Source organism: Oncorhynchus mykiss, chromosome 7 (genome assembly GCF_057628025.1).
Source record: "Oncorhynchus mykiss isolate SJ-2025 chromosome 7, ASM5762802v1, whole genome shotgun sequence".
NCBI lineage: Eukaryota > Metazoa > Chordata > Actinopteri > Salmoniformes > Salmonidae > Oncorhynchus > Oncorhynchus mykiss.
This window is the reverse complement of record NC_143028.1, coordinates 63072992-63098172: the sequence shown is the minus strand read 5'-3', so window position 1 is coordinate 63098172 and position 25181 is coordinate 63072992. Positions and strand designations below refer to the sequence as shown.

Below are 25181 nucleotides of genomic sequence, written 5' to 3'. Positions count from 1 at the left end.
CAGAGTAATTATAATCATCAAGGGAACAGAAGATATCATTAGACATAGTGTGTGTGGTGAGCATTGTGTGGTGTGTGCGGTATAGCAGTATCATACCATTATGTAGGAGGCATTGATATAGTCTGTGCCTTTCATTCCAGGGAGAGGGGCCAGTCCTACGCGAGCTCGTTCCGCTAGAGCGGGAGAAAAAATACATGCATTCAATCACACCCATGGCGTTAGGGTGCCATGATACAGTACTAGATAATAATGAACATACAGTAATTTTTGCTGTGGCAACTAAAGCACTTTCCCTATGGCATAATAACATGGCTGGGTAAATAAACTCAAACTCTGTCTATAATGTCTCGGGTGAACTGGCAAAGCATGACACCTCATTATCTCACTCAGTGCAGTAGATGATGGAGAATTGACAGAGTAATTGATAATGTAGCCTAGGATAGTATCTATAGAAATACTGTCCTCACATGGAACTACTGAGGAGTTGCGGTTCTTCTCCTTGTTGCAGTCTTTCTGGGCGCTGAAACACTCCACGAAGCTGCCGTTACTCTGGGTCAGCAGCTGGAGAGATAGAGGTAGCAAGACCGTGCTGTGAGATAGAAAAATCTCACCACGAACGGGTTTAATGTTTATTATGCGTGTATGTGACATGTATTACAGTGTTCAGTACACTGTAGTCCTTCAATTATGGAGTCTCTAAAAGGCTCTATTCCTTATAGTTTGAAAGACATACAGTACGAACTACATTATGTTACACCAAAGGAGGCTGGGGTTCATCATACCCTGAACTGCTTGTCGAGGCGGGTGCGGCCCCCCAGGCCGGGGGTGAGGATGCTGTTGACGTAACCATGGAGCTGCCAGGCGGGTACCTCTGTCTCACTGCCCAGGATGGCCTCCATCAGGGCATCATGGATGAACACATACTGCTCCTATAGTCCAAGGGGAAGGGCAGAGGGAGGAGGAATTAGACTGGAGAGAACCACTGAGCTTATGGAGAAGATCTCTCTAGCTAGTGTAACATTGTGTAGGAGATGACATTCTCTTCGGCAGTTACTGTAGCTGTATGAACTTTGTAGGTTTATCGGAGGTGTCATTTGTCACACACACAAACACACACACCTCTGTCTGGACCAGGTAGTTGCGTTGTGTGCGGATGTGTTTGAGAAAGCCCCAGACGTTGACTGTGCTTTTGTCTTTGATCTGCTGCAGCATGCTGTCGAGGACGATGTACGTACCCGTCCTCCCGACTCCAGCACTATACAACCAAAACACATGTTACCTACTAACTACCACAGGAGACCCATAGAAGGAGCTGTATTACTGATCGTAGACGAGACATCAATGAAAAGTAGTGGTGTTTCTGATTACTTCTTATGATGAGGAAGATGATTTTGTGCACTAGGATAGAGCATCGCCCTCTCTGCAGTAAACATGGGCAGAATCCATGTTTAGAGAACATAATTTTTTCGAGAGAGCTATTGTACCTGCAGTGCACTAGGACAGGGCCCATGCCAGGTGCGCGTGCTGCAGAGGAGCGCCCTATAAAGGTGAGGACAGGTAGGGTGTATTCCGGAACACCCATGTCAGGCCACTGGGTGTAGTGATATTGGATCACCATCCGCTCGTTCTGACGCCCCTTCGGGTTGCCCTTCTGACCCTGAAACAACATGGATGACATTTAAGATTGAACTGGCAGGAGTATGTCCACTTGGCAGATATGAAAGAACAAGGCACACAAGGGAAGACCTGCTGGCTAAAGGGCCAATTTCCTTAGGCCTAGTCCAAAATCAATTTCCTTAGGCCTAGTCCAAAAACAATTTCTTTAGGCCTAGTCCAAAAAAAATTTCCTTAGGCCTAGTCCAAAAACAATTTCCTTAGGCCTAGTCCAAAAACAAATTCTTTAGGCCTAGTCCAAAAACAATTTCCTTAGGCCTAGTCCAAAAACAATTTCTTAAGGCCTAGTCCAAAAACAATTTCCTTAGGCCTAGTCCAAAAACAATTTCCTTAGGCCTAGTCCAAAAACAATTTCCTTAGGCCTAGTCCAAAAACAATTTCCTTAGGCCTAGTCCAAAAACAATTTCCTTAGGCCTAGTCCAAAAACAATTTCCTTAGGCCTAGTCCAAAAACAATTTCCTTAGGCCTAGTCCAAAAACAATTTCTTAAGGCCTAGTCCAAAAACAATTTCCTTAGGCCTAGTCCAAAAACAATTTCCTTAGGCCTAGTCCAAAAACAATTTCCTTAGGCCTAGTCCAAAAACAATTTCCTTAGGCCTAGTCCAAAAACAATTTCCTTAGGCCTAGTCCAAAAACAATTTCAATGGAGGATTTCTATTGAACATGATTCTTAGTGATTTTATCCAGGACTCGGTTTAATGTGTGTCTGGGGAAAGCAGCCCTAAGCGGAGGTGTCCCCAACACAAGCACTATGGACAAACATCTCAGTAGTACTGTAGACGTACTGTACGGGTATTGTAGCACTGGGACATACCTTTTTGACTTTGGTGTTCCGTATGAGGAATTGTCTCAGTGTGTAACAGGCGTGAACTTTAGTACTCTTTAGAGTCACCACAATGTTGCCATACTCCTCACTGCTCTCTGTGGGCCAGTATTGGTCACATTTTCTCTGTGAAAGACAACAGTATTAATCTAATCTTCTCTGAAAAAGACAACAGTATTAATCTAATCTTCTCTGAAAAAGACAACAGTATTAATCTAATCTTCTCTGAAAAAGACAACAGTATTAATATAATCTTCTCTGTGAAAGACAACAGTATTAATCTAATCTTCTCTGAAAAAGACAACAGTATTAATCTTAACTTCCCTGTCAAACAACAATATGATACGCTCTTTAAAAGCTAGCTGTATATCATTCATTGTGAAAGACAACAGCAACACCAACAGTCAGAGAGAGACCACCTACCCTTCCTTTCTCTACCAGGTTGGTGATCATGACGATGATACCGGTGTTCTGTTCCCACACCATCCTCCAGAAGTCCTCAAACGTGGACTTGAGAGGGCCCTGGGCGGCGATGTAGGCCTTGGGATGGTTGTAACCCTGTTGAGAGGAGACGAGGGGCTGAGTGACAGCAGTACACTCACACAGAGTGCAAGTACAGTACACATAAGGTGAGTACCAGAGCATATATAATGACAGAGAACACAGCATACATAAAAACACTTAGAATAGCAACTAAATCCATCTAAAGCAGTTGGTTGACCTACATCTACATAGTTAGCGTTCATGTAGTCACTGTGTTTAGCATCCTTGCCAGCCAGGGGTCGTAACTTCACCCTACTGTGATCGTCTGGGAGATAGATGAAAGGAATATTAGTCTCATTCTGCATTGCCTTTTTAACATCACACATGAATATAACAGGCTGTCAGTGTTGACTTACAGGCCACGATGTTGATGTATCTGTTTTTGTGCTTGTTGTCAGGATGATTGGAATGTTCTGCAGTGATCTTAAGGTCCACCGTACAACGCTGAACCTCCTAGGGAGAGAGAGGTCAAGAGGGGAAGAAAACTATTTATTTTTCAAACAGCAAATGGTCTGATCAGTTAATATCAAATGGTCTGATATGTTTGAAATATATTATTATCATACGGTTTGTATAGTTGTGTGTGTATCCATACTAGAGGTCGACCGATTATGATTTTTCAACGCCGATACCGATTATTGGAGGACCAAAAAGCCGTACCGATTAATCGGACGATTTATTTATTTATTTGTAATAATAACAATTACAACAATACTGAATGAACACTTATTTTAACTTAATATAATACATCAATAAAATCTATTTAGCCTCATGTAAATAATGAAACATGTTCAATTTGGTTTACATAATGCAAAAACAAAGTGTTGGAGAAGAAAGTAAAAGTGCAATATGTGCTATGTAAGAAAGCTAACGTTTCAGTTCCTTGCTCAGAACATGAGAACATATGCTGGTGGTTCCTTTTAACATGAGTCTTCAATATTCCCAGGTAAAAAGTTTTAGGTTGTAGTTATTATAGGACTTATAGGACTATTTCCCTCTATACCATTTGTATTTCATTAACCTATGACTATTGTATGCTCTTATAGGCACTTTAGTATTGCCAGTGTAACAGTATAGCTTCCGTCCCTCTCCTCGCTCCTCCCTGAGCTCGAACCAGCAACACAACGATAACAGCCACCATCGAAGCAGCGTTACCCATGCAGAGCAAGGGAAACAACCATCCCAAGGCTCAGAGCGAGTGACGTTTGAAATGCTATTAGCGCGCACTAACTAGCCAGCCATTTCACTTCGGTTACACCAGTCTCATCTCGGGAGTTGATAGGCTTGAAGTCATAAACGGCGCAATGCTTGACGCACAACGAAGAGCTGCTGGCAAAACGCACAAAAGTGCTGTTTGAATGAATGTTTACGCGCCTGCTTCTGCCTACCACCGCTCAGTCAGATACTTAGATACTTGTATGCTTGTATGCTCAGTCAGATTATATGCAACGCAGGACACGCTAGATAATGTCTAGTAATATAATCAACCATGTGTAGTTAACTAGTGATTATGATTGATTGTTTTTTGGCTTACTGCATTCGCGTAACAGGCAGTCTCCTTGTGGAGTGCAACGAGAGAGAGGCAGGTCGTTATTGCGTTGGACTAGTTAACTGTAAGGTTGCAAGATTGGATCCCCCGAGCTGACAAGGTGAAAATCTGTCGTTCTGCCCCTGAACAAGGCAGTTAACCCACCGTTCCTAGGCCGTCATTGAAAATAAGAATGTTCTTAACTGACTTGCCTGGTTAAATTAGTATTAAAAAAATAATAAAAAAATAGGCAAATCAGCGCCCAAAAATACCGATTTCTGTGATTGTTATGAAAACTTGAAATCGGCCCTAATTAATCGGCCAATCTGATTAATCAGTCGACCTCTAATCCATACATCTGGGACAATTAGCCTAGTGTTGCGGCTGTATGTCTGTACTCTGTTTGATTGACATAGTATGAATAATGTAGGTTCACCTGCACCCACCTGTGTGCGTCTGTGTGTCTGTGTGCAGTGCGTGCAGTGTGTTCCCTCTGGAGAAGTGTTAGCTTTGAGCCTCCACCTGATCACAGAGACAGTGTGTTCCTGTCCAGCCAACCAGCAACTAGACTGTTAATTAACCTGCCTCACACTCAGCCATCTGCTCCACAACACACACTTCTTTCAGTATAAATACACTGAACAAAAATATTAAAAGCAACACGTAAAGTGTTGGTCCCATGTTTCATGAGGTGAAATAAAAGATCCCAGAAATGTTCCATACGCACGAAAAGCTTATTTCTCTCAGATTTTGTGCACAAATTTGTTTACATCCCTGTTAGTGAGGATTTCTCTTTTTCCAAGATAATCCAACCACCTGAGAGGTGTGGCGTATCAAGAAGATGTTTAAACGGCATGATCATTACACAGGTACACCTTGTGCTGAGGAAAATAAAAAGGGCACTCCAAAATGTGCAGTTTTGTCACACAACACAATGCCACAGATATCTCAAGTTGAGGGAGCATGTAATTGGCATGCTGACTACAGGAATGTCCACCAGAGCTGTTGCCAGATAATTTCATGTTAATTTCTCTCTCATAAACTGCCTCCAATGTCGTTTTAGAGAATTTGGCAGTACGTCCAACCGTCCTCACAACCGCAGACCACGTGTAACCACACCAGCCCAGGAGCTCCATATCCGGCTCCTTCACGACCAGCCGCCCGGACTGCTGATGACACTGAGGAGTATTTCTGTCTGTAATAAAGCCCTTTTGTGGGGAAGAACTCATTCTGATTGGCTAGGCCTGGCTCCCCAGTGGGTGGGCCTATGCAGCGCTCCTGCCCAGTCATGTGAAATCTATAGATTAGGGCCTAATGGATTTCTTTTAATTGACTGATTTCCTGAAATGAACTGTAAATCAGTCAAATCGTTGTATTTATATATTTTTTCAGTATACATGCTGCACATGCCCTGTACACATGTCATAGTGTTTCCACAAACATAGGCAGTACTGTACACACCTACACACTCACAGACATAGGCAGTAATGTACACAACTACACACACAGAAAACATAAACCTGAATATCATAGACTCAGACACACACTCCCCCTCAACAATCGGAGAAAGGCTGAGAGATCAAAATGTATTGTGTTACTTCCTACCTCAAACTCCTCAGAGAACCCGTGCAAGTTGTTGGAGTAGAGTTCCATGATGTGTTTGATGAACTGCCTGACAGGGATGGCATCCATGTCATCTGTAGGAAGACATACCACACTTAGAAAGACACAAATGTGGACATACCACACTTAGAAAGACACATGTGGACATACCACACTTAGAAAGACACAAATATGGACATATCACACTTAGAAAGACACAAATGTGGACATACCACACTTAGAAAGACACAAATGTGGACATACCACACTTATATCCACATTTGTGTCTTTCTATCACACTTCTTCACAATGACAGAGAGAGAGTGACTTTATTTGGCAATGTTAACATATGTTTCCCAAGCCAATAACGCGCCTGGAATTGAATTGAGTGAGTGTGTGACCGAGCGTGTGACACACTGACACAAACAAAATCTAAATTTAGATCAATTTTAAATTCAGGCTATAACATCAAAATGTGGAAAAAGTCCAGGGGTGTGAATTCTTTGTGAAGGTGTAAATAACAATATTAATATCCTGTCTAGAACCTCCCTCCGTTTGTAACTGCTTCCATATTTCAGACAGACAAATGAAAGAGCAGGTATTTTAATATCCCTTCAGCCTGTATCCCTTAGATTTCCAACGTACCACTGCGCTACTCTAGTGTGGCACAGCATTACAAATGAACCAGCAATCTGCTAGGCGTTCACTGCCTCTCCAACAGACACTTTCAGAGAACAACATATATGGGGCCAAACGTCTCAGAGTAGGAGTGCTGCTCTAGGATCAGGTCCTCCCTGTCCATTATATCTCATTCAATGTGATCTAAAAGGCAAAACTGATCCTAAATCAGCACATCCCACACAGCCTCCCACTGAGACTAATTAACTACCCCAGTAGTACAGATATGAATAACACATGTCACGCATCATCATCATCACACACTGAAATGCTTGACCGAGATTCTTACAGATAAAAAGGATGAATGTGTGGACACATCTAGACTTGTTGTCGTTTATGTTGAGAAGAACACTGAATAGCCATGTCACACAGAGCGATGGGAATCACACCACAGCTAGACCAGTCACTGGCGGACAAAGAGCCATAATTGTCTAATATGGATGTTTAGAGGGGGTGGCATCTGTGTCAGATGAGCCACATCAGTCCCAAATTATCCATTAGGGAGGAGAGGTGATGGGGAGGCTACTGTCACACAGAGAAAGCCATAAGGACAAAGGGTGTGTGTGTGTGTGTGTGTGTGTGGACAGACGAAACAGCTGCTGGGTTTGTCTGCTGATGCTGGTGTGTGATATTACAGCCAATACACACTCCCAGCTGGGTCCACTGACAGACAGGCACTCCCTGACTCACTTCAATGGTTAAAGGTGATTGGGGGACTGTTTGAGTGTCCATTTGTCAACCGTCTTCCATTTATACACTAATCAATGGAGCTGATTAAAATACTATGGGCACATTTGGATTTGCTAGAACTGTGCAGCTGTGCACACATTTAGCCTTTATTCAGGAGAGAAGGGATGTGATGAAAGGTGGAACAAAGACATTCATGTGCAGGCAGGCAAACATACTAGACCAGCTGTGTCAGAGTTTTGGCTCCATGCACCCCCTCTCTCCGTTTTCTTCCTGCTCATTAAACCCCTCACATTACAGTCCAGTGGGGGGATGGATTTAGCATTTCAGACGCTGTACAACAATCACAGTTCTATAAACACAACACTCTGTTCTCTGAGATGGTATATTAACTTGTCTGTACAAAAAGAAGCAGTTTGTCTCCACATTGAGGAGAAAAGAGAGGGAGTGGGGGACAGAGCGCGTGAGCAAGGAAGGGGGACAGTGAGATAGCGAGCGAGGAAAGGGGACAGAGCGTGCGCGCGAGGAAGGGGGACAGGGAGATAGCGAGCGAGGAAGGGGGACAGAGCGCGTGAGCAAGGAAGGGGGACAGTGAGATAGCGAGCGTGGAAAGGGGACAGAGCGTGCGCGCGAGGAAGGGGGACAGGGATATAGCGAGCGAGGAAGGGGGACAGTGAGATAGCGAGCGAGGAAAGGGGACAGAGCGTGCGCGCGAGGAAGGGGGACAGGGATATAGCGAGCGAGGAAGGGGGACAGTGAGATAGCGAGCGAGGAAAGGGGACAGAGCGTGCGCGCGAGGAAGGGGGACAGGGAGATAGCGAGCGAGGAATGGGGACAGGGAGATAGCGAGCGAGGAAGGGGGACAGAGCGTGCGTGCGAGGAATGGGGACAGGGAGATAGCGAGCGAGGAAGGGGGACAGAGCGTGCGAGCGAGGAAGCGGAACAGGGAGATAGCAAGCGAGGAAGGGGGACAGTGAGATAGCGAGCGAGGAAGGGGGACAGAGAGTGCGTGCGAGGAATGGTGACAGGGAGATAGCGAGCGAGGAAGGGGGACAGAGCATGCGTGCGAGGAAGGGGGACAGGGAGATAGCGAGCGAGGAAGGGGGACAGAGCGTGCGCGTGAGGAAGGGGGTAAGAGCGTGCGCGCGAGGAATGGGGACAGAGCGTGCGAGCGAGGAAGCGGGACAGGGAGATAGCGAGCGAGGAAGGGGGACAGTGAGATAGCGAGCGAGGAAGGGGGACAGAGCGTGTGCGCGAGAATGGGGACAGGGAGATAGCAAGCGAGGAAGGGGGACAGAGCGTGCGTGCGAGGAATGGGATCAGGGAGATAGCGAGCGAGGAAGGGGGACAGAGCACGCGTGCGAGGAAGGGGGACAGGGAGATAGCGAACGAGGAAGGGGGACAGAGCGTGCGCGCGAGGAAAGGGGACAGAGCGTGCGCGTGAGGAAGGGGGACAGAGCGTGCGCGCGAGGAAGGGGGACAGAGCGTGCGCGCGAGAATGGGGACAGGGAGATAGCGAGCGAGGAAGGGGGACAGAGCATGCGAGGAATGGGGACAGGGAGATAGCGAGCGAGGAAGGGGGACAGAGCATGCGTGCGAGGAAGGGGGACAGGGAGATAGCGAGCGAGGAAGGGGGACAGAGCGTGCGTGCGGGGAAGGGGGACAGGGAGATAGCGAGTGAGGAAGGGGGACAGAGCGTGTGCGCGAGGAAGGGGGACAGAGCGTGCGCGCGAGGAAGGGGGACAGGGAGATAGCGAGCGAGGAAGGGGGACAGAGCGTGCGTGCGAGGAAGGGGGACAGGGAGATAGCGAGCGAGGAAGGGGGACAGAGCGTGCGCGCGAGGAAGGGGGACAGAGCGTGCGCGCGAGGAAGGGGGACAGGGAGATAGCGAGCGAGGAAGGGGGACAGAGCGTGCGCGCGAGGAAGGGGGACATGGAGATAGCGAGCGAGGAAGGTGGGCAGAGCATGCGCGCGAGGAATGGGGACAGGGAGATAGCGAGCGAGGAAGAGGGACAGAGCATGCGTGGGAGGAAGGGGGACAGGGAGATAGCGAGCGAGGAAGGGGGACAGAGCATGCGTGCGAGGAAGGGGGACAGGGAGATAGCGAGCGAGGAAGGGGGACAGAGCGTGCGCGCGAGGAAGGGGGACAGGGGGATAGCGAGCGAGGAAGGGGGACAGAGAGATAGCGAGCGAGGAAGGGGGACAGAGCGTGCGCGCGAGGAAGGGGGACAGAGCGTGCGAGCGAGGAAGGGGGACAGAACGTGCGTGCATGCGAGGAATGGGGACAGGGAGATAGCGAGCGAGGAAGGGGGACAGAGCGTGCGTGCGTGCAAGGAAGGGGGACAGAGCGTGCGAGCGAGGAAGCGGGACAGGGAGATAGCGAGCGAGGAAGGGGGACAGAGCGTGCGCGCGAGGAATGGGGACAGGGAGATAGCAAGCGAGGAAGGGGGACAGAGCGTGCGTGCGAGGAAGGGGGACAGGGAGATAGCGAGCGAGGAAGGGGGACAGGGAGATAGCGAGCGAGGAAGGGGGACAGAGCGTGCGTGCGAGGAAGGGGAACAGGGAGATAGCGAGCGAGGAAGGGGGACAGAGCGTGCGCGCGAGGAAGGGGGACAGAGCGTGCGCGCGAGGAAGGAGGACAGAGCGTGCGAGCGAGGAAGGGGGACAGAGCGTGCGAGGAAGGGGGACAGGGAGATAGCGAGCGAGGAAGGGGGACAGAGCATGCGTGGGAGGAAGGGGGACAGGGAGATAGCGAGCGAGGAAGGGGGACAGAGCATGCGTGCGAGGAAGGGGGACAGGGAGATAGCGAGCGAGGAAGGGGGACAGAGCGTGCGCGCGAGGAAGGGGGACAGGGGGATAGCGAGCGAGGAAGGGGGACAGAGAGATAGCGAGCGAGGAAGGGGGACAGAGCGTGCGCGCGAGGAAGGGGGACAGAGCGTGCGAGCGAGGAAGGGGGACAGAACGTGCGTGCATGCGAGGAATGGGGACAGGGAGATAGCGAGCGAGGAAGGGGGACAGAGCGTGCGTGCGTGCGTGCAAGGAAGGGGGACAGAGCGTGCGAGCGAGGAAGCGGGACAGGGAGATAGCGAGCGAGGAAGGGGGACAGAGCGTGCGCGCGAGGAATGGGGACAGGGAGATAGCGAGCGAGGAAGGGGGACAGAGCGTGCGTGCGAGGAAGGGGGACAGGGAGATAGCGAGCGAGGAAGGGGGACAGGGAGATAGCGAGCGAGGAAGGGGGACAGAGCGTGCGTGCGAGGAAGGGGAACAGGGAGATAGCGAGCGAGGAAGGGGGACAGAGCGTGCGCGCGAGGAAGGGGGACAGAGCGTGCGCGCGAGGAAGGAGGACAGAGCGTGCGAGCGAGGAAGGGGGACAGAGCGTGCGAGGAAGGGGGACAGGGAGATAGCGAGCGAGGAAGGGGGACAGAGCGTGCGCGCGAGGAAGGGGGACAGAGCGTGCGAGCGAGGAAGGGGGACAGAGCGTGCGTGCGTGCGAGGAAGGGGGACAGGGAGATAGCGAGCGAGGAAGGGGGACAGAGCGTGCGCGCGAGGAATGGGGACAGGGAGATAGCGAGCGAGGAAGGGGGACAGAGCGTGCGTGCGTGCGAGGAAGGGGGACAGAGCGTGCGCGCGAGGAATGGGGACAGGGAGATAGCGAGCGAGGAAGGGGGACAGAGCGAGCGAAGGTGGGGGGAAAGAGAGAAAAGAGACCAAAGCAGAATGGATGGAGAGTCAATACAGACATCAGCTGGGTTCTTTAAGTTAACCATCATTGCTTTGAACTGGGCCGTAGTGCCATAGTCCCTCTGAGTCCCTGAGAGTCTGCTCTCTTGAAAGGAACGCTATGCACTACACACAGCACTGCTCTCTCAGAGAAGAACCCTCTCACATCACTCCTAATAGAGCAGGTCACAAGCACTTTTACATGCACTCAGGGTGTAAGCCACTGAGTAAAATTGAAGTAGATTGGCCCATTCAAAAGTATTAAACTCACACTAGAAACTCACACTAGAATGTATCCTAACAAGAGCAGATGATGACTAACAAAGAAAAAGGCTTGACTTAAAGAGTGTGGACAAAAACATTGACAAGAGAATGGTCACAGAATGGTTGTGGCTACTATAAAAACTACCAGGAAGGGGTTGGGCAATAGTTTGTAAACACAAAAATATTGCTAAAGCAGGTTGGATTGAATTGGGCTCTCATGTGTGTTATGGTGTGTTAAAGAAGGTCTTACCTGGGATGGGGATGACAGGGATGTTCTCATTGGCCACCACCCTGGGAGAACTACTGTCCTCCACATAGAAGTGAGCTGTCTGGAAAAACCTCCTGTAGATTAACACAGAAGAGGAGAGATAGCCCAACATCACCACACAGAAGAGAGGAGAGGTAACATCACCACCAGTACCACACAGAGGAGAGGAGAGGTAACATCACCACCAGTACCACACAGAGGAGAGTAAACCCAACATCACCACCAGTACCACACAGAGGAGAGTAAACCCAACATCACCACCAGTACCACGCAGAGGAGAGTAAAACAAACATCACCACCAGTACCACGCAGAGGAGAGTAAACCCAACATCACCACCAGTACCACACAGAGCAGAGTAAACCCAACATCACTACCAGTACCACACAGAGCAGAGTAAACCCAACATCACTACCAGTACCACACAGAGCAGAGTAAACCCAACATCACCACCAGTACCACACAGAGGAGAGTAAACCCAACATCACCACCATTACCACACAGAGCAGAGTAAACCCAACATCACAACCAGTACCACGCAGAGGAGAGTAAACCCAACATCACCACCAGTACCACACAGAGGAGAGTAAACCCAACATCACTACCAGTACCACACAGAGCAGAGTAAACCCAACATCACTACCAGTACCACACAGAGCAGAGTAAACCCAACATCACTACCAGTACCACACAGAAGACAGGAACATGATGCAGAGTTAATTGAAAATCATTAGTACCACATCGATAGAGCTCTGTGGGTAAAGTTGCTGGCAATGACAACATAAACCAGATTGCAACCAGTTTGTGATGGTCACATGTAGCCATACACCTTTGCACTTTAAAGATGCACTCTGGGATCTTAAGTACAACAATTTGTAACATATTGGGTTCATAACATATCAAAATCAAATCAACCGTTATTTGTCACATACGCAGAATACGACTGGTGTAGCCTTTAACAGAGGTGTGGACTCCAGTCACATGACTTGGACTCCAGTCACATGATTGGACTCCAGTCACATGACTTGGACTCCAGTCACATGACTTGGACTCCAGTCACATGACTTGGACTCCAGTCAGACTCGACCTGACTTGATACCCTCTCCAAGCCCAAATATAAAAAATGATGCTATTAAAAAAAAGTTTGCAGCTCATCAACTCTTCATTTAACGGATTACAGTTTGAATCGGACAGCAGCCAATCAAATTGTGCCAGCTGAGAAAAAGTTGTGCGTGGCAGTGCAGAGGAATGTCGGTGGGTGAATACAGTCGGAGCCCTTGGAAAGATGATACACCAAATTATTATTTTCGGATATAAAGACGGTGCTGTATCAACAAAAAACAGATTGCAACTTGCAAAACATGCAGGAAGAAAATTACACAAGGAGGCGCAACAATTTCCAACTTTGTTCAACATTTGAAGCTGCACAAAGAACGGTAAGTCGTGGCTAATATAGCTTTGCATGTGTAGCATGTAGGCTAACGTAACGTTAAATCAATGAGCCTCCACACAGTCAGTCAGTGCGGGAACGTGATCATTGCACCCAAGATTGAGGTGCAACTAGCTCGGCAGTTGGTAGCCTAAATCCTGCCTGATGTTTCTGCTGTTCCTAAAACCATTTCCATGGAAATATGTTTAAGCGTTCAAGAGTTTTTCTTTATTTTTACTATTTTATACATTGTAGAATAATAGTGAAGACATCAAAACTATGAATTAACACACATGGAATGATGGAATGATGATGATGTAAAAATGTTAAACAAATCAAAATATATTTATATTTTGGATTCTTCAATGTAGCCAACCTTTGCCTTGATGACAGCTTTGCACACTCTTGGCATTCTCTCAACCATCTTCACCTGGAATGATTTTTCAACAGTCTTGAAGGAGTTCCTACATATGCTGAGCACTTATTGGCTGCTTTTTCTTTACTCTGCGGTCCAACTCATCCCAAACCATCTTAAATGGGTTGAGGTCGGGGGATTGTGGAGGCCAGGTCATCTGATGCAGCACTCCATCACTCTCCTTCTTGGTCAAATAGCCCTTACACCGCCTGGAGGTGTGTTTTGGGTCATTGTCCTGTTGAAAAACAAATGATAGTCCCACTAAGCCCAAACCAGATGGGTTGGCGTATTGCTGCATAAGCCTGTGGTAGCCATGCTGGTTAAGTGTGCATTGAATTCTAAATAAATCACAACAGTGTCACCAGCAAAGCACCATCACACCTCCTCCTCCATGCTCCACGGTGGGAACCACACATGCAGCGATCATCCTTTCAACAACTCTGCGTCTCACAAAGAGACGTTTGTTGGTACCAAAAATCTTATATTTGGACACATCAGACCAAAGGATATATATTCCACCAGTCTAATATCCATTGCTCATGTTTCTTTGCCCAGGCAAGTTTGTTCTTCTTATTGGTGTCCTTTAGTAGTGGTTTCATTGCAGCAATTTGACCATGAAGGCCTGATTCACGCAGTCTCCTCTGAACAGTTGATGTTGAGACGTGTCTGTTACTTGAACTCTGTGAAGCATTTATTTGGGCTGCAATTTGAGGTGCAGTAAATTGCCGATATCTGAGGCTGGTCACTCTAACGAACGTATCATCTCCAGCAGAGGTAACTCTGGGTCTTCCATTCCTGTGGCGGTCCTTATGAGAGACAGTTTCGTCATAGCGCTTCATGTTTTTTGCGACTGCACTTGAAGAAACTTTCACATTTTCCGGACTGACTGCCCTTCATGTCTTAAGGTAATGATGGACTGTCATTTCTCTTTGCTTATTTGATCTGTTCTTGCCATAATATGGACTTCGTCTTTAACCAAATTGGGCAATCTTCTGTATACCACCCCCCTACCTTGTCACAACACAACTGATTGGCTCAAATGCATTATGAAGGAAATAAATAATAATGTTTTAACAAGGCACACCTGTTAATTGAAATGCATTCCATGTGACTACCTCATTAAGCAGGTTGAGAGAATGCCAAACGTGTGAAAAACTGGTACTGTATATTTAAAACTATCATGTTAATGCAAAACATGTTTTGTTATAGATCCTTGATAAATGATGTGTGTCTTTGTAGCCTACCTGCCTCAGAGATGTGGAACTGGCCACTGCCGTTATATTCTGTGAGCTAAAAAGAAATCAGCCAAGACCTCAGAAAATAAAATTGTAGAACTCCACAACTCTGGTTCATCCTTGAGAGCAATTTCCAAACCCCTGATGGTACCAAGTTCATCTGCACAAACAATAGTACACAAGCATAAACACCATGGGACCATGCAGCTGTCATACTGCTCAGGGAGGAGACTCGTTCTGTCTCCTGGAGATGAATGTACTTTGGTGAGTGTACCTTGTGAGGATGCTGGAGGAAACAGGTACAAAAGTATCTATATCCACAGTAAAACGAGTCCTATATCGACATAACCTGACAGGCCGCTCTGCAAGGAAGAAGCCACTGCTCCAAAACCGCCATAAAAAAGCCAGACTACGGTTTGCAACTGCACATGGGGACAAAGATCATACTTTTTGGAGAAATGTCCTCTGGTCTGATGAAACAAAAATAGAACTGTTTGGCCATAATGACCATCGTTATGTTTGGAGGAAAAAGGGGGAGGCTTGCAAGCCGTGAAGCACGGGGATGGAAGCATCATGTTGTGGGGCTGCTTTGCTGCAGGAGGGACTGGTGCACTTTACAAAATAGATGGTATCATGAGGCAGGAAAATTATGTGGATATATTGAAGCAACATCTCAAGACATCATTTTTACTAGGATTAAATGTTAGGAATTGTGAAAAACTGAGTTTAAATGTATTTGGCTAAGGTGTATGTATACTTCCGACTTCAACTGTAGGTTCTTCGTTTAATTCCATTTAAGAAACATTTTGCAACAGAATCTGGTGTAATGAATACAGGTAACCCTTCATTTGAGTTACTCACTCTGTAGACAGCAGTTATACATTTACGTTATACTTTTGAGGCATTAGCACACTTTTACTTTTATTAATTTACAGACCTTTAATTACTATTTTTATGCACTATGGTTATTGACTTCTCTAACTTTGTAATAAAAACTAAGTTTGCCAAAATAAACCTCCTAATAATTGCACTTCACCCTAATCAATTGTCTCTCATGCCTGCTTGGTCCTTCCCGTACACAGTTGTCATTATAATGACATCATTGTATCCGTTTTAGCTAACACAAATTGGCACTCGGATAGGCCCGGATCTGGATCCAACCAGGTCTATAGGGAACAGGTGTAGTTTTCCTCTGGTCTGTTCGTAACAGGTCTCTCTATATAAAAACATTTATTTATGCATATTGGGTCCAGGTGGGAAAGCCCCAGGTCCATTTCAGAACGGGTCCAAAAAGTTGAAAGACCTCTAGTATTAAAGACCTCTAGTATTAACACAACATATCGTCATCATTCTCAGGTTGTTGTTAGCAGCAAGGTGGTGAATATAATTACACAGACAGAGCTGCCAGTTACATTACAGATAAAATGCCCAGGGTGGTTAGAACCAGCCCTATTTACAAGCCTGCTGATGTTATTTACATTTGACATTTTAGTAATTTTGCAGACACTTATCTAGAGCAAATTAGGGGAGTAAATAGGGTTCAGAGCCTTGCTCAAGGGCACGTCGGCAGATTTGTCGCATAGTTGGCTTGGGGATTCGAACCAGCAACCTTTTGGTCAATGACCCAACAGTCTTAACCACTAGGCTTCCTGCCGGACACACAGTAATGACTCAATAGATGATGACCACCAGAGTACACAACAACACCCTGCTGGAATAAGGTACACGCACACACACAGCCTCCTGTAAACGCGCACAGCCTCCTGTAAACGCGCACAGCCTCCTGTAAACGCTCACAGCCTCCTGTTAACGCTCACAGCCTCCTGTAAACACACACACACACAGCCTTCTGTAAACGCGCACAGCCTTCTGTAAACGCGCACAGGCTCCTGTAAACGCGCACAGCCTCCTGTAAACACGCACAGCCTCATGTAAACACGCACAGCCTCATGTAAACACGCACAGCCTCCTGTAAACACGCACAGACCCATGTAAACACGCACAGCCTCCTGTAAACTAAACACGCACAGCCCCCTGTAAACACATACAGTCTCCTGTAAACACACACAGCCCTCTGTAAACACATATAGCCTCCTGTAAACACATACAGTGAGCTGACCATATAAACTGCATGCACACATGACCATTAGTCGCTTTGGTTAAAAGCGTCTGCTAAATGGCATTTATGAGCCTTGGCCCATGACTCCTACATAACAAACAGCAGGACTAGAAAGAGCCCTGGCAGTCTCTCTCTGCCTCCAACATGTACACAAGCACAATGACTAGCTAGTCTCTAGCCTAGGCATATTTCTCTAAAGCTCTCATTTTGTCAGAAGCATTTTGAAATGTCACCCAACTTCTTCTGTGTCTAGAAGCCTGAGAGAGAAGGGAAGACCGACAACGAGGAGAAAAGGAGTGTTGCAGCCTACTGCAGTGGCAGGGGTCACTATCTGACCTTACAAAGCCTTCACCGGCACTCACACCGAAACAAATCCATGCCCTATACACCAGCTTTTCCTACCTGGGTTCCCCCTATCAGTATGTCTAGTGACGTTCCCCCTACCAGTATGTCTAGTGACGTTCCCTCTATCAGTATGTCTAGTGACGTTCCCCCTACCAGTATGTCTAGTGACGTTCCCCCTATCAGTATGTCTACTGACGTTCCCCCTATCAGTATGTCTAGTGACGTTCCCCCTACCAGTATGTCTACTGATGTTCCCCCTATCAGTATGTCTACTGACGTTCCCCCTATCAGTATGTCTACTGACGTTCCCCCTATCAGTATGTCTACTGACGTTCCCCCTACCAGTATGTCTAGTGACATTCCCCCTACCAGTATGTCTAGTGACGTTCCCCCTACCAGTATGTCTAGTGACATTCCCCCTACCAGTATGTCTAGTGACATTCCCCCTACCAGTATGTCTAGTGACATTCCCCCTACCAGTATGTCTACTGATGTTCCCCCTACCAGTATGTCTAGTGACATTCCCCCTACCAGTATGTCTACCTACCTGTACTTGATGCAGAGGAGAGAGCAGATGCTGGTCATTCTTGTCGAGAGAGGAAGGGAAATAAAATAGGAGAGAGTGGCCTAAAAGCATTTGTAGAAAGAGAGGGGAGGGAGGCAGAGAGTGAGAGAGAGGGAAAGACAGAGAGAAATAAATGAATTGAATCGAGAGAGAGAGAAAGAAAGCGAGAGAGCGAGAGATTGAAGATATGAGGGGAGTGGTCTCCCCTGCCCCCCTCCACCCCTGCCCCCCAGGCTAATGACTCCCTGAGGGAGAAGGTGTGGTGTGGCTAGCTAACTAACTAACCAGCCGTTCAACACCACCCTTACACATCATTCAGAAACAGAGAGTGGGATGTATGGAAAGAAGTAGTGATAGAAGGATGAGATATTTTCATTGGACAAAATTATCCTCCAAACAGACTGGCCTACTTTTTTCCCTAGCAAATATATACATCATTTTCCCCTTTAAACCTCTGTGTGACATATACGAGCTCCCTCTAACCATGTCCTCAAGCCCTCCAGATGGAGCCCTCCCCTTTAAAAGCAATTACTGTCTTAATAATGTTTTGATGCATAACTCAGATCTACTGTGAACCAACAACAATATAACTTATTGAGACAATAGTCATAAAAACGGATTGGATCTAATAAGTGATCACAATATTCGCTGTAGTGAAAAGTGGAGAAAAAAAGTGATGCTGAACTAATGGCGACCATGTTTGCATAACTCCATTAGGAATAGCTATTTTCTGAAAAATGTATTTTAATCTCCCCCATTGTCTCCTTCCCTTCTGTCAGCAGGGATGGGGGAGTGTAAGAAAGAGATAAGAGGAGAGGAAGGATGGGGAGAGTGCTGGTACTAAGGCACCACTCAACGAGCTGTATAGGGCCATAAGCAAACAGATGCGTCGCTCCTAGTGGCCGGGGTTTTTAATGCAGGGAAACTAAAATACATTTCACCCCATTTTTACCAGCATGTCACCTGTGCAACCAGAGCCGACAAAACTCTAGCCCACCTTTACTCTACACACAGAATCACATACAAAGCTCTTCCCCGCTCTCCATTTGGCAAATCTGACCATAACTCTATCCTCCTGATTCCTGCATACAAGCAAAAACTCAAACAGGAAGTACCAGTGACTCGCTCAATACGGAAGTGGTCAGATGAAGCAGATGCTACACTACAGGACTGTTTTACTAGCACAGAATGGAATTTGTTCCCAGGATTCATCCGATAACATTGAGGTATTTACCACAACAACAATATCTGATGTATTTGGCACACAGAAAAACACATTGTCAACATCAAACCAGCTTCCCCTTACACAATAATGTTTCTGCATGTGTGCTGTTGGTGAGACTACTTGTCTCACCTCGCTGGCTATCAGGTCAACAAAGCAGTCATGTCTAGCAATGTGCACACACACACAATCTGTCAAATCGGGCCAAGCCTTTGCTTCAATGAAACAGCTCAATGCAGAGCTGCATAAATACATAAAGCACTAAACACAGAGTTCTAGTAATGATCCCATTGTGCTGTATAGCTCATTAGGCAGCACATGCAGTCAGCTGTTAGCCTGACCTGGCCTGTGTAATTACTGAGGCTGAGAGAAAGTGTGTGTGTGTGTGTGATTGGCATCACACTGCAGATGAACACACAGATGGGCCCTCTCCCGGCACCATGGCCCCTGTTAGCTGGCCCCCCTGCAGAGAGAAGTGTGATAGCGATGTGTGAGGAGGGAGGAAGGGAGTGAGGGAGGAAGAAGTGGGAGGAGAGCGTGAGGGAGGGAGAGAGGGATATACATGAGGGGGAAGGGAGACGGGAGGGGGATTAGAGAGGGAGGGAGGGGCAGGAGGAGAGAGGGAGGGGGAGGCAGAGAGAGGGAGGGAGGAGAGAGGGAAAGAGAGAGGAGGAAGGGAGAAAATAGAGGGAGGGGGAAGAAGGAGCGAGAGAGAGGGAGGGCTGCCAAAATATCAGTCATCCTCCACCAAGTAGGTTCCTGGTGGCCAGCAGCATGCAAAAATACACGCACACACAGGACAGAACAGCAGATGGGCCGGAAACTCCCCAAGGGACAAGAGGATAGGTCACCCCACTCCAAACAGGAGTGTGTGTCTGTGAGGTCAGCTAGGGTCAAGAGCTAGTGTGATGTCGTGTGAGGTAGGAGGGCTATCTGTACCTCTGGTTAAAGAGGGTTAACTGACAGCTGTGACTGAGCAAAGCAGTGAGGATGAGGAGATAAAAGGGGCTTCCTCACGCTGCCCTGGGAAGGCTTTGATTGTATTATAGTGGCAAACCAAAAATATGTTGATGACGCTACAATTCTACTGAGCTGTTTCCCAAACTAGGGGTCGCGAGGTCGCCCGATTTGGAAATGGGGTTGCGAGAGTAAAGACGCGGTTGTAACAAACAGAGCGGTTTCTGTTAGATGAGGTTGTAACAAACGGAGTTGATTCTGTTAGATGAGGTTGTAACAAACGGAGTGGTTTCTGTTAGATGAGGTTGTAATAAACAGAGTGGTTTCTGTTAGATGAGGTTATAATAAACAGAGTGGTTTCTGTTAGATGAGGTTTTAATAAACAGAGTGGCTTCTGTTAGATGAGGTTGTAATAAACAGGTGGTTTCTGTTAGATGAGGTTGTAACAAACAGAGCGGTTTCTGTTAGATGAGGTTGTAATAAACAGAGCGGTTTCTGTTAGATGAGGTTGTAATAAACAGAGCGGTTTCTGTTAGATGAGGTTATAATACACAGAGTGGTTTCTGTTAGATGAGGTTGTAATAAACAGAGTGGTTTCTGTTAGATGAGGTTGTAATAAACAGAGTGGTTTCTGTTAGATGAAGTTATAATAAACAGAGTGGTTTCTGTTAGATGAGGTTGTAATAAACAGAGTGGTTTCTGTTAGATGCGGTTATAATAAACAGAGCGGTTTCTGTTAGATGAGGTTGTAACAAACAGAGCGGTTTCTGTTAGATGAGGTTGTAATAAACAGAGTGGTTTCTGTTAGATGAGGTTATAATAAACAGAAAGGTTTCTGTTAGATGAGGTTATAATAAACAGAGTGGTTTCTGTTAGATGAGGTTGTAATAAACAGAGTGGTTTCTGTTAGATGAGGTTGTAATAAACAGAGTGGTTTCTGTTAGATGAGGTTGTAATAAACAGAGTGGCTTCTGTTAGATGAGGTTGTAATAAACAGAGCGGTTTCTGTTAGATGAGGTTGTAACAAACAGAGCGGTTTCTGTTAGATGAGGTTGTAATAAACAGAGCGGTTTCTGTTAGATGAGGTTGTAATAAACAGTGGTTTCTGTTAGATGAGGTTGCAACAAACAGAGTGGTTTCTGTTAGATGAGGTTGTAATAAACAGAGTGGTTTCTGTTAGATGAGGTTGTAACAAACAGAGCGGTTTCTGTTAGATGAGGTTGTAACAAATAGAGTGGTTTCTGTTAGATGACATTGTAACAAACAGAGTGGTTTCTGTTGAGATTGTAACAAACAGAGTGGTTTCTGTTAGATGAGGTTGTAATAAACAGGTGGTTTCTGTTAGATGAGGTTGTAATAAACAGAGTGGTTTCTGTTAGATGAGGTTTTAATAAACAGAGTGGCTTCTGTTAGATGAGGTTGTAATAAACAGGTGGTTTCTGTTAGATGAGGTTGTAACAAACAGAGCGGTTTCTGTTAGATGAGGTTGTAACAAACAGAGTGGTTTCTGTTAGATGACATTGTAACAAACAGAGTGGTTTCTGTTGAGATTGTAACAGAGTGGTTTCTGTTAGATGAGGTTGTAATAAACAGAGTGGTTTCTGTTAGATGAGGTTGTAATAAACAGAGTGGCTTCTGTTAGATGAGGTTGTAATAAACAGAGTGGTTTCTGTTAGATGAGGTTGTAACAAACAGAGCGGTTTCTGTTAGATGAGGTTGTAATAAACAGAGCGGTTTCTGTTAGATGAGGTTGTAATAAACAGAGTGGTTTCTGTTAGATGAGGTTATAATACACAGAGTGGTTTCTGTTAGATGAGGTTGTAATAAACAGAGTGGTTTCTGTTAGATGAGGTTGTAATAAACAGAGTGGTTTCTGTTAGATGAGGTTATAATAAACAGAGTGGTTTCTGTTAGATGAGGTTGTAATAAACAGAGTGGTTTCTGTTAGATGCGGTTATAATAAACAGAGCGGTTTCTGTTAGATGAGGTTGTAACAAACAGAGCGGTTTCTGTTAGATGAGGTTGTAATAAACAGAGTGGTTTCTGTTAGATGAGGTTATAATAAACAGAGTGGTTTCTGTTAGATGAGGTTATAATAAACAGAGTGGTTTCTGTTAGATGAGGTTATAATAAACAGAGTGGTTTCTGTTAGATGAGGTTATAATAAACAGAGTGGTTTCTGTTAGATGAGGTTGTAATAAACAGAGCGGTTTCTGTTAGATGAGGTTGTAATAAACAGAGTGGCTTCTGTTAGATGAGGTTGTAATAAACAGAGTGGTTTCTGTTAGATGAGGTTGTAATAAATAGAGTGGTTTCTGTTAGATGAGGTTATAATAAACAGAGTGGTTTCTGTTAGATGAGGTTGTAATAAACAGAGTGGTTTCTGTTAGATGAGGTTATAATAAACAGAGTGGTTTCTGTTAGATGAGGTTGTAATAAACAGAGTGGTTTCTGTTAGATGAGGTTATAATAAACATAGTGGTTTCTGTTAGATGAGGTTATAATAAACAGAGTGGTTTCTGTTAGATGAGGTTATAATAAACAGAGTGGTTTCTGTTAGATGAGGTTATAATAAACAGAGTGGTTTCTGTTAGATGAGGTTGTAATAAACAGTGGTTTCTGTTAGATGAGGTTGCAACAAACAGAGTGGTTTCTGTTAGATGAGGTTGTAATAAACAGAGTGGCTTCTGTTAGATGAGGTTGTAATAAACAGAGTGGTTTCTGTTAGATGAGGTTATAATAAACAGAGTGGTTTCTGTTAGATGAGGTTGTAATAAACAGAGTGGTTTCTGTTAGATGAGGTTATAATAAACAGAGTGGTTTCTGTTAGATGAGGTTATAATAAACAGAGTGGTTTCTGTTAGATGAGGTTATAATAAACAGAGTGGTTTCTGTTAGATGAGGTTTGTTTTCTTCCTACACATGTGGCTCTATCTTTTGAACTGTTAAAGATACAACATGCTATGATCCCATCACTAAAAGAAACACATACAGGGCCTTCAGAAGTTATTCATACCCCTGGACTTATTCCACATTGTTTTGTGTCACAGCTTGAATTCAAAATGGATACAATTAAAAAAACATTCTCAACTATCTACACACATCTACACCCCATAATGACAAAGTGAAAACATATTCACATCCCTGAGTAAATACTTTGTCGAAGCATCTTTGGCAGTGATTACAGCTGTGAGTCTTTCTGGGTAAGTTTCTAAGAGCTTTCCACACCTGGATTGTGCAACATTTCTCCATTATTCTTAAAACAATGATTCAAGCCCTGTCAAATTGGTTGTTGATTATTGCTAGACAACCATTTTCAGGTCTTGCCATCAAAACTGTAACTACGCCACTCAGGAACATTCACTGTCTTCTTGGTAAACAACTCCAGTGTAAATTTGGCCTTGTGTTTTAGGTTATTGTCCTGTTGAAAGGTGAATCCATCTCACAGTGTCGGTTGGAAAGCAGACTGAACTCGTTTTTCCTCTAGGATTTTGCCTGTGCTTAGCTCCATTCCTTAATGATTACAAGCATACCCATAATATGTTGCAGCCACCACAATGCTTCAAAATATGGAGAGTAATGTAATGTATTGGATTTGCCCCAAACATAACACTTTGTATTCAGGACAAAAAGTGAATTGCTTTGCCACATTTTTTGCAGGATCACTTTAGTGACTTGTTGCAAACAGGATGCATGTTTTGTTTTCTCCTACCACAGCCATTACATTTTGTTACTGTTTATGTTACCATTGGCCTCATGGTGACATCCATTAGGTGCTCTTCTTTGCAAGGCATTGGAAAACCTCCCTGGTCTTTGAGGTTGAATGTGTTTGAAATTCACTGCTCGAATGAGGGACCTTACAGAAAAGAATTCAAAAAACAGAATTCCACTTTGACATTGTGGGGTACTTACTGTGTGTAGGTTAGTGACCTCCCCCAAAATATATTTTAAATTCAGGCTGTGACTAAATGTGGAAAAAGATGTGAACACTTTCTGAAGGCATACTTCCTTCAGATTTAAATACTGTCAAAACTACTGTCAAATGGATTTGTAATGGACTGCCATAGATTCAATTAAAAAAAGTAAACGTTGGCCTTTGATTAAATCACTTTTTTTTTTTACATGGTGGGGTCTGGAAAATACGCACACACCTAGCATGCATGACGAGGCAGAGCAGGGTGAGGGCTGAGACCACCACCAGGGGTCAGTAGGGGTTAGGGTTAGTAACTCAGTAATATAATAATATAACGTAATCTATAATACCTCCAGTAGACCAGGACAGCCAGTAGCATGACGAGGCAGAGCAGGGTGAGGGCTGAGACCACCACCAGGGGTCAGTAGGGGTTAGGGTTAGTAACCCAGTAATATAATAATATAACGTAATCTATAATACCTCCAGTAGACCAGGACAGCCAGTAGCATGACGAGGCAGAGCAGGGTGAGGGCTGAGACCACCACCAGGGGTCAGTAGGGGTTAGGGTAAGTAACTCAGTAATATAATAATATAACGTAATCTATAATACCTCCAGTAGACCAGGACAGCCAGTAGCATGACGAGGCAGAGCAGGGTGAGGGCTGAGACCACCACCAGGGGTCAGTAGGGGTTAGGGTTAGTAACCCAGTAATATAATAATATAACGTAATCTATAATACCTCCAGTAGACCAGGACAGCCAGTAGCATGACGAGGCAGAGCAGGGTGAGGGCTGAGACCACCACCAGGGGTCAGTAGGGGTTAGGGTAAGTAACTCAGTAATATAATAATATAACGTAATCTATAATACCTCCAGTAGACCAGGACAGCCAGTAGCATGACGAGGCAGAGCAGGGTGAGGGCTGAGACCACCACCAGGGGTCAGTAGGGGTTAGGGTTAGTAACCCAGTAATATAATAATATAACGTAATCTATAATACCTCCAGTAGACCAGGACAGCCAGTAGCATGACGAGGCAGAGCAGGGTGAGGGCTGAGACCACCACCAGCGGGACGATCCACTCCATCCGGCCCCCCCCAGGGTGAGAGCTGCGGGTCATATTGGACACACTAGTTCTGTCTGGAAAGGTGGAGGGGTGGAATGGGAGACATACACAGAGGCTGTGTCAGATATCTAC

At 45.7% G+C, this 25181-nt stretch overlaps 1 protein-coding gene across 1 annotated transcript in view; it reads right to left on the bottom strand.

Annotated features, from left to right (window-relative positions):
- LOC110528344 (receptor-type tyrosine-protein phosphatase gamma) overlaps nucleotides 1-25181 on the bottom strand; it is a 218773-nt gene that overhangs the window by 6746 nt on the left and 186846 nt on the right. Inside the window, exons 13-24 of the mRNA XM_036983922.2 lie at nucleotides 24985-25123; nucleotides 11769-11860; nucleotides 6173-6264; nucleotides 3396-3492; nucleotides 3222-3304; nucleotides 2920-3054; nucleotides 2488-2622; nucleotides 1485-1657; nucleotides 1120-1255; nucleotides 783-929; nucleotides 468-561; nucleotides 97-173 (exon numbers count right to left, since the gene is read on the bottom strand). Of these exons, the coding sequence (XP_036839817.2) occupies nucleotides 97-173; nucleotides 468-561; nucleotides 783-929; nucleotides 1120-1255; nucleotides 1485-1657; nucleotides 2488-2622; nucleotides 2920-3054; nucleotides 3222-3304; nucleotides 3396-3492; nucleotides 6173-6264; nucleotides 11769-11860; nucleotides 24985-25123 (1400 nt within the window). The remainder of the gene's footprint in view (nucleotides 1-96; nucleotides 174-467; nucleotides 562-782; nucleotides 930-1119; nucleotides 1256-1484; nucleotides 1658-2487; nucleotides 2623-2919; nucleotides 3055-3221; nucleotides 3305-3395; nucleotides 3493-6172; nucleotides 6265-11768; nucleotides 11861-24984; nucleotides 25124-25181) is intronic.